This window comes from Pagrus major, chromosome 23, assembly GCF_040436345.1.
Source record: "Pagrus major chromosome 23, Pma_NU_1.0".
Lineage (NCBI taxonomy): Eukaryota > Metazoa > Chordata > Actinopteri > Spariformes > Sparidae > Pagrus > Pagrus major.
Genome location: NC_133237.1, coordinates 20966167 through 20979133, shown reverse-complemented (window position 1 = coordinate 20979133; position 12967 = coordinate 20966167). Strand labels below are relative to the sequence as shown.

The 12967-nt window shown below is 40.5% G+C and overlaps 2 protein-coding genes across 2 annotated transcripts; both read right to left on the bottom strand.

The window, feature by feature from the left end:
• Window positions 1–28: 28 nt before the first annotated feature.
• On the bottom strand, window positions 29–3171 carry psmc3ip (PSMC3 interacting protein). The gene is made up of 8 exons (XM_073495163.1): window positions 3090–3171; window positions 2190–2290; window positions 2007–2096; window positions 1806–1917; window positions 1528–1673; window positions 1348–1401; window positions 751–810; window positions 29–656 (listed from the first exon to the last, which is right to left on the bottom strand). The coding sequence occupies exons 1-8, from the start codon at window positions 3106–3108 to the stop codon at window positions 600–602; spliced, it is 639 nt and encodes a 212-aa protein (XP_073351264.1). The 5' UTR covers window positions 3109–3171; the 3' UTR covers window positions 29–599.
• Window positions 3172–3839: 668 nt separating this feature from the next.
• retreg3 (reticulophagy regulator family member 3) lies at window positions 3840–11649 on the bottom strand. Its single transcript, XM_073493884.1, has 10 exons — window positions 11570–11649; window positions 11039–11314; window positions 9469–9575; window positions 8982–9012; window positions 8758–8884; window positions 8442–8526; window positions 7189–7326; window positions 7021–7100; window positions 6269–6401; window positions 3840–6187 (listed from the first exon to the last, which is right to left on the bottom strand). The coding sequence occupies exons 2-10, from the start codon at window positions 11284–11286 to the stop codon at window positions 5646–5648; spliced, it is 1491 nt and encodes a 496-aa protein (XP_073349985.1). The 5' UTR covers window positions 11287–11314; window positions 11570–11649; the 3' UTR covers window positions 3840–5645.
• Between the last annotated feature and the right edge of the window lie 1318 nt (window positions 11650–12967).

Below are 12967 nucleotides of genomic sequence, written 5' to 3'. Positions count from 1 at the left end.
TTTTGTTGGAGAAATTCTGTATGAAAAATTACTGTCATGAACATTTAATCACTTGGCAGCAATACTGAGTGAAGAAACGGTACAAAGGATGATTAACAAAGGAGAGGGAAAAGTGGGACAATCCCCATAACAGCTGAAGGTCATGAATAACCATCCATGCTTTCAATGATGTGGTTCTTTTATGTACAGTTTTCTAAAAAGAATATGACATCAAGATGGACTTGAACATGTAATAAGAACAACAAAGAATGTACATCCCTCTAAGCTATAACGAATAATCCATTTACATTTTCATCAAAGGCTCAGGATTGGTTTTTACGGCCTTAAAAAAGGGAAAAAAAACATACAAGAAATTGCAGTTATGCCTGAGTGCTGTCGACTGATGTGACAGTGTCTCGCAAGTGACCGCTATTTTTTATATAAATATACTTCCAATTAGAAAAGCTGTATTTTCTTTTTTTAACTTTTATGAGATGTACAATGTGTTCAAAAAGGCTATAAATAAAGGAACGTGCTGTGGCCCTAATTTGTAGTCTACATTCTTCACACTGCACGGGCTCACATAGACGAGGTGAATGAACAAGTGTTTCCTCGTTCTATCAAGTACTCGGAAGAACCGCCTTACAGTCCTCATCAGTCTCCACTCCAGCTTCATCCTGTGGGGGCGACACAGGTATATTATTCATTAGTACTGGGAATCAAAACAGTTTAAGTTTTGGAAAGTTGATTTTATGAGCTTCTTTCACTCACCAGGAACTCCTTCTTGCTCTTCGGATACCCCTCCAGGATTGCACTGATCATGTCAGAAGCCTGAGAAAACATCAGAAGGAAGTTGGAAGGATTTTGTGTCGCTGCCTCGTGTCTATATGATAACAAAGATGCCTTTGCAACCCAACTCCTCCTTCCTTATCTCACTTTCCAACTGCTACTTGTAATATTAATGCTGATAGGAGGAGAACAATATGGAACTTTTGCAATCGTACTGACTTTTTCAAATCAAATTTTTACGAACTAAAAATATTCCAGTCAGACAAAGTTTTTTGTGGCCCTCGTTTAAATGTTTGTTACTCAAAATATACATTTAGGGGCAAAAAAAAATCTGATTTTATGTTTAAAAAAAAAAAAAAAATAGTGAAAAAATAGCATTCACAATCTTCCAGAGACCAATGGGATGTCTTCAACTTGCTAGTGACAAACAGTCCAAAAGCTAAAGATATTTAATCTACCATCTGAAAAAAAGAAAAACTGCAAATCAACACATTTGAGGAGCTGCAGCCTGAACATTTGGGCCCTTTTTGCTTTAAAAACTGATCTTCTAATCGATTATTGCAGCTCTATATACATTACCAATCTCTTCCTCTTTTTCCACTCCTTCACGTAAACATCCCGCTCTTTGTAAACCTGAAAAATAAAAAAAAATGTGCAATATACTACTATAATGTACAACAAATTGAAAGAACATACAACAACAACAGGAGTATCTTTACTAGATCTTTAAGACAGTCTGTTGTATTAATGCATACCAACCTTCTCTTTCTCTTCTGGTGTGACGTGATTCGTGGCCGACTTTATCTTCTCCAGACGTGCTCTGTACCCGGAGCACTCTTCTTTCAGCTCTCGGATCTCTGACACCATTTCCTCTGTTGTCAGTGAGCTGCTGAGCTCCTTCAGCTCTGTTGGTGGAGATTACACACAAATGTACACAACATCCCCTTTCAAAGACATTTCAGTCAGGAGGAGCTTTGTGCAAAACAGCAACATCCTTGGTACAGTGTAAACACGCGGTGATCAATGGTGTACTCCACCTGCATCTAGCTGTCTGCAGCTCTGGGTAAGAGACTGCACCTCTGCACTGAGCTCTGAAATCTGACAGTCCATGGCCTTCAGGTCTGCATCCTTCACGTCTTTGAACTGAGCCTGTGGGAGAGATTAGCAGCTGTCATTTTCAGATGAAACATAAAAATTACTATACACAGCAACACAACACATCAGATGAGCAGACTAACCTGATCGGCAAAATAAATCTTCTGCTTGCCATATGTTTTCTCCTTTATCTTCCCCTCGAGCGCCAGCAGCTCCATGGCTTTGACAACTGCCTAGAGAATGATAAATATGTAATCAGTCCACAAATGTAGGCTACACACACACATACCACTGCATGTTATGTACAGTATAAGCGCTCATCTCACCGTTTTGCCCAATCCATGCTGCTTTTGTAGATTGCAGAAGACATCCTGAGCACTGTAGGGCCGGTTCTTCTCATTCAGATAGGCGAGGATGAGTGTCGCTCCTGTGGATGACAGCAGGAGAGAGAGTCTGATCATATGAGCCGACAGAAACATCGCTGAAAAGTACTTCAATTTACAGTAACAATATACTTGTTATACCTCACACATAGTTAGGAATGACAGCTAGATTGTTATGGTCTTTTTACAATACCTTAAAGGTGCACTATGTAGTTTTGGGGAAGACATTTTAATCAGAAGAGGAACATCTTCATTGACTGATTTCACAATTTCATACTGCTTTACTTTGTTTATATGTGGCTGACCCTGCCACCTTTCCGTGGACCTTATTTTCCTCTGAGAACAGCTTGTTTATTAATTTATGGAAAAAATAAACATTTCTTATTACCTCATTAATATTGTAAATATTAAAACTCTGAGTTTGAATTTCGTCTCTAAAACTACATAGTGCCTCTTTAACGCTGTATAAAAGCGTCCTAGCCTTTAATGTTTATATGTTAACCTAGCTAGGTCTGTGTGCTTAAGGTACTTTAATCGCTGGTGACAAATAAAGTTAAGAATATAACAAGTAACATAATGTAGTACATCTCACACACAACAATACCATGTTGTAAAAGTTGGCGTCTTTCGAGTAAACTCTCATAAGAAGGACTGAGAGCCTTCAGGTCAGCTAGCTTATCAAGCAGTCTGTATGTAACGTTAGCTAGCTCATAGCTTCTTAGCTAAACTTTCTAACTCGGTATTGGTAAATGTGGCGGTTGTCGCTCGTTTGATACGAGTGTGAGATACGCGAGCCGGCTTGCTACAGTCAAAAAGCACCCTGGCATTCAGCTGATCTCTTACCGTTATCTTTTTTACTCATTTCTGACTCCTCCACCTTCACTTTAGCTTCCCAAGTCGAGTTTCGCGCAAAATATACGTCACTGAAAAGATCGTTTAGTCTCAAGATGCTTCACACCACGAGAAATATCTCCCCTGCTCATCCAGAGTGGCATTTTTATTATTATTTTTTTTTTTTATCATATAACAGTTTATATCTTCATATTAACTGCCCCACTGGGGTGTTTTTATTTGCCCCCAAACTAATCAGCTTTTGTTTATAACTTTGGCTCAGTTCTAGTTAGTTTTTGTTAAGTTTTTATGATATCCGGAAAGAAGAACAAAGTGAGCCGTCTGGCTTTTTTGCCTGGTCTCAGGCACAGTTAAAGGGTAACTCCATCTATTTAACACATTAAAGTGTGTTTACAGGTCTTGGGAGAGCTACTGCATATGTGGAAAAGTAGTAGAAAACCTGCATCTAATCAGCTAAATTGCTTCCAGTGATGCCTCTCAGTGGCTAAATTGCATTGTGGGTAATGTAGGCGTGGAATTAAAAAAGTGATATCTCTGGGTCTGCTGTATCGTTTTTGTGCATTACTTTCAAACTGTCTATAAAATGTATAATTTCCTTTAGAGGATTTCCCAAAGTTTCAGAGCAAATATATTGCAAATGTTTTGTTGATTTTGTCATAAATCAGAGTTTTTAAGAATAATCTCTTCAGGGTCAATCCCACGTCTTTTACTCCCCGTCACATGAAATGACCTCAGACAGACTTAATTGCAAACATTTTATTCAATATGATTTACACGTCAAAACATATCAAAACCAGTTACAGAGAAGAAAATACACTAATATGCACATTACATTATCAAACTGACTACAGATCACTCGTACTGAGGAACTTCATGGAACAGCAATGAGCAACATTCTGGTAAACTGATGGTCGAACAGCAGAGATTAATCTCTTTTTTGTAGCCAAAATCGCCAAAACTTCCTGTCAGTGCACAGTAATTCAACTTCATCTTCATGAACGTGGATCCAGCAGTTTGTTTTATTGTGCTAAATCTTTTGCAGCTATGATTTTCCTCTCAAAATAACAGTTAAAGAGAGCAATGTGTTGTCTTCTATTAACAACCCAGCATTTTTTTTTTTTAACACTTTTTTGATATATGATTTTAATAAATCTCAGCTGTGGCTCATTTAAGTTTAAGTGCCATTTCTACTTCTAAGTTTTGACATGGACATGGTTCGTCCATCAAAAGGAAATCAGGCTGACCAGCACGTAAAAGCCACTTTAAACCTTTGCGTGCTAACACTATTTTTTTTTTTTAAAGGATATAGGGATAGCTTTCTATACCAATCTTCATGTAAACATGTTTCCCCATTGAAATAGTAAAAGATCCATGAAATGAAGAATATATTTTGATTTGTTTCTTAAAAAGTTCAGCATGACTGTCAACTACATTAAACTACGAAGATGGTAAACGAAACAAAGAAACGTATTTAAACATTTTGAAAAAAGAAAAACACACAAAGCAGAGGGCTCATTCAAGGTATTAAACATGGACACAATATGGAACTGAGCTGTATTAAAAGGGCAGGAAAATTAAAAATATTCTGACCTTACTCACAGCAAACCTGGGGCACAAGTTCATAAATACAATGAACAACAAGCATAACATCATGTGTTCCTCCAGGTCAAATATCTTAAGACTGAAATGTGACTTTCTTTAAAAAAAATAAAATGGAATTAAAAACAAGCTCCAAGAAATGCATGAAAATGTCTTAATATGATAGCAGGAGAGGAAAATAGTGAAGAAATCCCTACAGAGAAACAAGTGAAGCATTTATCTGAATATTTTGTATTTTCTATTAAAGAATCGCTGTCTAAAGCCACAACTTCTGGAAAGTGATAATTAATCTCTAACATTTAAATAAGTCTAACAGATCGTAGCCACATGCTAGTTTACAGGACAGCAGAGCAGCAATAACAGCAACATGAACTGCTGTTTCGTTGACAAAATGTGAGGAAAAAAAGATTATTCCAATGACTATGGGAACTCAAACATGTGATGTTGTTCCTTAATGCAACATGGCTCAGCTCAGCCAACAGGAATGTCATATTTGGTCCCATGTTAAATAGCCCTGTATGTGGAGACCTCCAGGTAGACAACGTTTTATGGGCACTGCTGTTGTTTATATATGGTCACTAACAAAGTACCCTTGTAATTTATGAGTGCATAAAATTACAAGGCTCGATAATGCTGGTTCATTTCATGTCTGAATGTGTTTTATTTTTGTTGTGGCACTTCCTATTGCTCAGCCTACAAAGTAAAAGTTTTCTGGATGAAAAGGGTTTGAAAGTACGGGAGAAAAGAGTCTGAAAAGATAGAAAAAATAAAAGACTTCACAGTGATAAACTGATGCTGATCAGAAGCGGGACTGCTGGAACCTAAAATCATCTCTCTCTCACTCACACACACACACACACACACACACACACACACACACACACACACACACACACACACCATATGAAGTCAGGTGTACAGACACACATGCTCCCACACACTTACACCTTACTGTGGTTTACCCAGCAGGCTAGATAAGAAGGTAGACCCCTGGCTCTCTCCCCGTCTGCTACCCCCTCCTCCTCCGACAGGATCCATCTGGTTCAATTCAGATTGATCCAGCATTTCAAAGTCCTCTGCGTCCAAGTCTGTGTCCAGCTCAGAACTGGACTGCTTGCGGTAGCTTCGGTGGGCTCCAGCCCTCGGAGGGCCTTCTCTGCGGTGGGAGGCAGGAGGCCGAGGCTGCATCGCTCCGATCAGCGCTGCCTGGATCATGTTGCTGGCGATGACTCCGGCCAAGTCTCCTGTTAAATTAGAGACGGGAAGGCCGCCGAGAGAAAGTTCTGCATCATCCTCCTGGTCTGAGTCCAGATGAGAATCTACATCCAGCACTGAGGCCCGGTGACTAGCCAGCCCGGACGGACCCAGACTAGGCAGACCTATGCTCGTGTCATCATCATCATCCATCAGAGTGGCGTCAGGATTGATGGAGGGGAAGTCTGGGAGGTCTTGAGCGAACGATTCCTCAGCATCACTGTGCCTGTCAAAATCTGACAGACAAGGACATGTTGAGAGAGAACAAGATGGCAGAAAAAAAAGGAAAAGAACATCTGCAGCTCCGGCGTACTTACCCTCAGAGCCCTCTGTGAGCGGGGTCTGACCACGGGATAGGTTAAACGTTCCATTATCAGTGTAGGACACCTCAGCGTCAGAGTGCTCAGAGTCAGTCAGTGCAAGCTCCTTGGCAACAATGGCATCATCGAACTAGGAGAGACAGCAGATTTGAAAGGGTTAGGCATTTTCTGAGCTGTGTCAAAATCTTTTTAGAAACGTTTATTCTTTCGCTCAACCAGAAAGGGTTTGACTTTGTAGTTATATTTTCTCTCTGTTTGCTCTGATACCTTCTGCAGGCTTCATTACACACACACAGAAGCAAAAATAAACAGGCACATGACAGAAAGCACGTCATGTGGAGTTTTTAGCCCCAACAGGAAGGCTCAGATGTGCTCTAACTAACACTGTGGTGCTGAAATACAGTCATAGGTATGTAGTGAATGTTTCATCTGTATATTTTAACTTACACCATTCACATTGAGAGCCTTAATTTAAGTTGCCTTAAGTCCTCAGCTGTTATATTTCTCACAGAATTAACCATTTGGCACAGGTGTTGATCCCACTACATAAATGTTCTTGTCAGTGAAAGTAAACCTTGGACTTGTGTGTAGCATGTGGTCACAACAACTGTCACACGTGGATTTTCCACTGGAAGAAAACCAGACAAATTTCAAATCCAAATTTCAAATGTCCATGACCCTTAACAATAGTAAACCTGGCCTGGCTAGTGATCAACAGAACAGAAAGAGGACCATATTGAGAGACTTACCGTTGGACAGAAAGCAGCCAACTCCTCCTCACTGTCACTGCCTTCACCCGAGGCTGCACCATGGATGGGCCTCCGCAGGACTGCAGAGCACAACAGCAAACACACAGAACTCAGTGAAGACAGGCTTTGAGATGAGAAGGGAAAACTTAGATTTGATGTACTACTTACACTGATTATCTATAGGCTTCGCCATCATGTATCCACGAACACTGAAGTCCAGCCACTGCAGGGCCGGCTCCAGCTTCACGCACACATGCTGGAACACCCTGTGATAAGCTCCCAGAGGGGCCAGGAGAGTAGCCAACACTGGAGGAGAGGAAGAAAAAAAAGAATCTTCAATTTTCTAAATAAAATATTGCCACTTGTTTTTAGAGCCTGACCGATGCTGGTACCTTATCAAGGAGTAAAAAATTCAGGTATCGATATATATTGGCCGATATACAGAGATTGTTTGCAATAGTCCCTCAAAGGTTATCAAAGACTTGTGGTGAAGATATGTAACAGATATTTTACATCTTAACGATAAACGTTGTCTAAAATGACATCACTGCACTGAAACAGTAAACTTCACTTGGAATTTCATAATTAAGATTTATCCAAGCATCTTTTTCTGGATTAAAATCTCTAAAAAAGAAAAAAAAGAAAGTTTTCATACAAGTGCATATCAGCCAACATATATGCCGATACCGATATATCTTTGATAGACCAATATTGGCCAATAATACCTTACAACCGATATTGTACCCATCTACTTTTCATTTTCTTGCAACTGAATTTTAACTCAGTATTCATACAGATCTTACACATGTAGAAGCATAAAAAAATGACCGCTACAGACTTTGCTAAATAGAGCTGTTTTTTTACAGACATTCTGACTGTATGATTTCCCGAGAAGGATTATTTTTATTTTGGTGCGTTTTGGTTTTTAACGCTTTAATATTCATTGCATATATTACTCTTATATTACTGTTTTCATTTTTACCACTGGCTGTAACATTACACTCAGTGATGTTAGCCTGTGTTAGCCTCAGTAGAGATATAAACAAAGTGAAGCCAGGAGCAGCAGGGAGTTAACACAGACAACACAAGCTGCTGTGGATTGTTTCAGACGTCAGCCGGCCTTGGCAGCTCTCTCCCCCCCTCCGTCTCTCCAGCCTACACTTGTTGGAGGTGAGGAGATTAGCCTGGTCTCAGTATGACCTCCTTAGCTTTCTGCCTGGCTCCCTTCACTCCTTCTTTGTGTGTCTCATCCTGACTTTAATCACCTCACAGGCTGGGCCTTGATACTGGGGCCACCACAGATCTGGTTTCACCACCTATGCAACTTTAATAGCACGAGTCAGGACGAGTTTCCCTGCCAACATGGCCCTGCTAAGAAGACTGGATCTGTAGCTAAGACTGGTTAGACCAGTGGGACTCACCAGCAGAGTAGGATAGCACCAATCCAGGAATATAGCGCCCAACCACAGCCAAACAGGTGAACACTCCACAGGTCATGAAGCAAAACTGACAAAGAGCAACAACATACAGAGAATCAAGTCACTGAAATAAATAAGTATTTGTGAGGAATTGTGGTGCCTTGACTTTGCATAATCATGTAATTAATCATGTCAGATATTATTTAATAGATGTTTCCATATCAAGAAAAGATGCTGAGATATACTGCATATGGAAAGAGTTTTTCTGGAATCCCATTACTCATACAGTATATATTTTTGTATTGTGTTTGGTCCTCACCTTGCCCGGGTTGTGTCGTTTATACTGCAGCACACTGGATGCGAGAACCACTGCACTGACCCAGGCTTCAGCCAAGTGGTGGCATAGTTCAGGCACACTGAGGATGCCGGGCTGCACCAGACCCCAGCTATAAACAAAAACAACAAACAGAAAATGATCAACACCTTCATCTGCTTTTTTACTTGTGCTTTTATTATTTCTGGTTGGTGGTTACAGTAACAAACCTCTCATGTTCTGATTCGTCCAGCTTCCTGACTGTGGAGAGAGAAAATATCCATTACATTAAGAAACATACCGTAACACAAATGATTGTTACATATGCTGGCTGCACAATATATAAAAAATAGTCAAAATGTTGTTGCACTTTCTCCTTAAACTTGTCTCCACCCATTAATCTCTTGGGAACTGTGTACACTCGGTACTTAGTACAGTTCAAAAACAGGTTAGAGCGACAGATTAACTGTTCCAGGTGTTATACAAATCACTTGCAAAGTCCAGAGTGTAGAGCTGCGGGCTGATGCATATCTACTCTGACTAAGTACATTTGCTGCAAACACAGAAAACTGGGAAATAATCTGTGAATTTAATAAAATGAATCTAAGAAAAGAAGGAAAAGTGCATTCCAGGGGGGACAGTGAAGGAAAAGTTCAAAACATGCCAGAGTCTGCAAAGCAAATATAAAGAGCCCCCATAAAAAGTAACTTGCAGCACCTTTAATCACTGGCCAGATTTTATTTCTCCAGGTATCAAAACAGACAAGCACAGCCAGACCAGAAGCCAACAGGAACAGCAGGCGCAGCGAGGTCAGGGCGAAGAACCTGGAGGGGAATTAAAGTAGAGCAAACACATGAGCAGACAGTACTTTAAAAGTCTGCAACCAACAATCACACAACAGTACAACAACTTTGAACAGAATTCATCAAACCACAACCACCTTGAGTGATGATCGTCTGTTTCTGTCAGTCAGAACTAAGTAAAGAGGAAGTTATCCCACCCTTTGGTGTGAGTTACACCCATTAGTTACAGAACACTGATGCCACTGCTGAATATAAATAAAATGCCGGGGTTACAAATCAGTGAAGTGCTGATGAATACATTCCCACCCACCAACAGGAATGGAAGAGCTACAGGCTGTGCATCAAGAGGATGATATCATATCACAGGTGTGATTCAGGTGGTTTCCACCTATTAAGCAGAGTTGGCACAACCTGGTTTCACTTCTTCGGGCCTCATACATTTTAAACCCTGAACGTTGCTCCACTTTCAGATCACAAGACTGTAAAATTTGTTGACAACAACAACAATGTTACAGGATTCTGCCAATCAGCAGTTAGAGATTAACCTAACAAAGGATTTGTTGGCAGAACGAGGTATGTTGGTATTTGGGGTAGCAGTGCAATTAGTAGCCACTGTTCTGTTTTCCATGTGGTACTTTGAGAAGGAAAATTCAGACAACCTCAGTGACCTATAATCAGAGCTGCCATCATCATTCTTCATGCATTGGTATAGGTTATGAATGCATCTCTTGGGGCACCACCGAGTGCGTGCTGAAGCACAAGTAAAAGGGACAAGCGGCCCGACATGCACAGTGGTCTGATCGAATAAAAGCTTGCAGGTTGGCCAGCCCGGCTCTCCCGCTTTGTGTGCCGGGTCAGTAATTCTCACCATACAAGAATATCAAGGTCACCTAATTTAGCCAAAAGCTTGTCCCAGTCCAAAACTTTCTCCTACTGAAATCTTCTGTACTTCCCAAGTTTGCAGCTGACCTAATATTTAACATGTAAAGTATAAACTAATATACAAATAGACTGCTATTAACTGACATGTGCTCTGTAGGTTTGATGTACCGAGGTCTCAAACAAATAGAAACACTGACAATGAATTTCCTTTTCTGTGGTGACAACTCATTGGCTTGTAAATTGCAGATAGGGCCTCGATTTCCAGCCGACCACACTCATCCTGCAACAACTAAAATGACAATGCAAATAATGGAGGGAATCAAGATTATAAAGCAGTTTGGACAGGAGCGACATCAGAGCGGACACGTGGCTGTACGGTGAGCGTGTCTATTAATAGTCCCACTAGCCAGCCATCTGTGTTGTCTTGAATTGACAGGTGAAACATTAGCATTATGTAAAAACGCCAGCTGCTGGCAGTCACGTTGGCTCCCTCACAACGACCAGACAACCTCTGTATTGTCTGAATGTAGGTTGCTACAACACTGAGGCAAACAGAGGCGACAGGACAGGTTTGTCATCAAAATGTACGAAGCTCAACTCACCAGAACACAACGTTGACCAAGATGTAGAGAAGCACACACTGAACGGGTCTTTCCCACACCAGGACGGACTGTAGGTAGGTCAGGACGGGCTCGTAGGGCCCCAACCTGGACTGAAGCGCAGCTTTGACAGCCCGTACCTGACCGTCTCTCTCGCTGGAGCACGGTCGACTTCTCAGGCAGACACTCGTCCCCTGCTTGGCCGAGCTATCCTCCACGGATGCGTCCTCCATTGCCCCAGTGTGCGCCATCTTAGCGTCTACCGTCGGTGAAAACAGCCTGTAAAATAAAGACTTACAGTGAGTGGAAACAGGTAAATCTCCTGACAAGGGGCACCACAGCTCCGCTCACAACATCGGCTAACTGACCGAATGTTACGCTAAAGGGTTTATAAGCTAGCAGCTAGCGACGACAGCTACATCCTGTCAGCGACTAATACAAAAACGAAAAAAAAAAAAAAAAGGCTAACTATATTAGAAGCAACCATCTCATTAAAGACAATGTGAAAGTATTTTAAAATGAGATGACACTCACTATTTTGTCATTTTTGCGGGAGTTAAGCTAGCGCTGTCCTCGGGAGCTGACAATATGGCGTTATCTGTTTTTCTGAGCCCTCAGCAGCCCAATCACAATCCGCACGAGCTCCTGTGTCATGGTGCGTTCAGGTGCAATCGGAATAAAGTTGTGTTTACTTGCACACCGCATTGACGATATTGGCGCCTTGAAAACCTATTTGAACTGAAAGTATTCATTTTATTTTATTTTATCTTGTTTATCCATCGTGGTTTCACGTGGCTCTGTACGAAAACAATACATTTTATTGTATTATTGTATATTTCCAATCTGATATGCAGTTTGATTGAATTAAATCAGAGAGTGATGCGTTAGCGTTACTTTCTATGTATCTTAAATCTGAAATGATGAAACGTCAATCTGAAACAAGTCCTTTACAAAAAGTGTTTTGATGAAAGAGGTCGTTATTGTGTTATTGAAATAATACATACACAGATATAAGATTAAGAGTTGTTTATGGTGTGTCTACAGTGCCCTCCGGTGGTCACAATCTGTAACTACAGCCTTCTGTAACGTTTTATTTTGAAAAGATTTAACCGGAAGATATAGCACAAGAGCCGTCTAACTTGACTAGTGAGTTTTTGGTTGTAGTTACTGGTTGTGACCACTAGATGGCAGTGAAACGCACAACTATAAGGTATGAGATATAAGATTTTCATGCTCTCGAAACAAATTAAAACGTAATATTTCCTTAATAAATATTACTTTACTTTAAAAGCAGCAAGCGAAAACTTAGCTCTCGCCAAATCTGGTCTCTTTTATTTTAAAATGTATGTTTTGTTGTTTTCTTGTATGATTATCACCGTTACTTTAGCTGGAATACACCTATATTATATTTGTTTTGGTTTTTGGTTTTTTCCTCTTTCTTATTGCTCCTTTTTTTTAAAAATTTTAAACTTTCAGAGCACCCAAGAAGCACGCATAAAGTCACATTGTCACATTTTATACAACTAATATTTATTAATAATAATAATATTTTTTTTATTGTTGTAAGAATAAGAATATTCTTAAATTATGGGTGTAGTTACGCGATGTGGCCGCTGGGGGGAAGCACTAAATACCATCAACTCCACGGATGTCAAAGGTACAAAACACAGCACACTTGACTTCCGGTGAAGACATTCAAAATAAAACGTAAAAATGACTCGAAACTCGAGATACCACAGATTTGGCCTCCTACGTTGATTTTGGGATGCATAATCGGGGACTTCGTACATGTTTCCCGGACTTTTCTGCTTTGAATATGTCATTTTGTCTGTTTTATGACGCTACACGCTCCGACACGATAGGTGGCGGTATACACCTAAAATGTCGGTCTGCACGCCGCCAATAAACAGAAGAAGAAGAAGTCCGCCTGAG

Excerpts from the sequence above, each read along its gene's own strand:
- psmc3ip (XM_073495163.1), bottom strand. Across the intron at positions 1,402-1,527 it reads CACCAGAAGAGAAAGAGAAG|GTTTACAAAGAGCGGGATGT; the intron begins GTTGGTATGCAT and ends TTTATTTTTCAG. Across the intron at positions 811-1,347 it reads GGAAAAAGAGGAAGAGATTG|GCTTCTGACATGATCAGTGC; the intron begins GTAATGTATATA and ends ATGTTTTCTCAG.
- retreg3 (XM_073493884.1), bottom strand. The coding sequence starts at position 11,286 with ATGGCGCACACTGGGGCAATGGAGGACGCATCCGTGGAGGATAGCTCG. Across the intron at positions 9,013-9,468 it reads AATCTGGCCAGTGATTAAAG|TCAGGAAGCTGGACGAATCA; the intron begins GTGCTGCAAGTT and ends CTCTCTCCACAG. Across the intron at positions 6,402-7,020 it reads TGGCTGCTTTCTGTCCAACG|TTCGATGATGCCATTGTTGC; the intron begins GTAAGTCTCTCA and ends TGTCTCTCCTAG.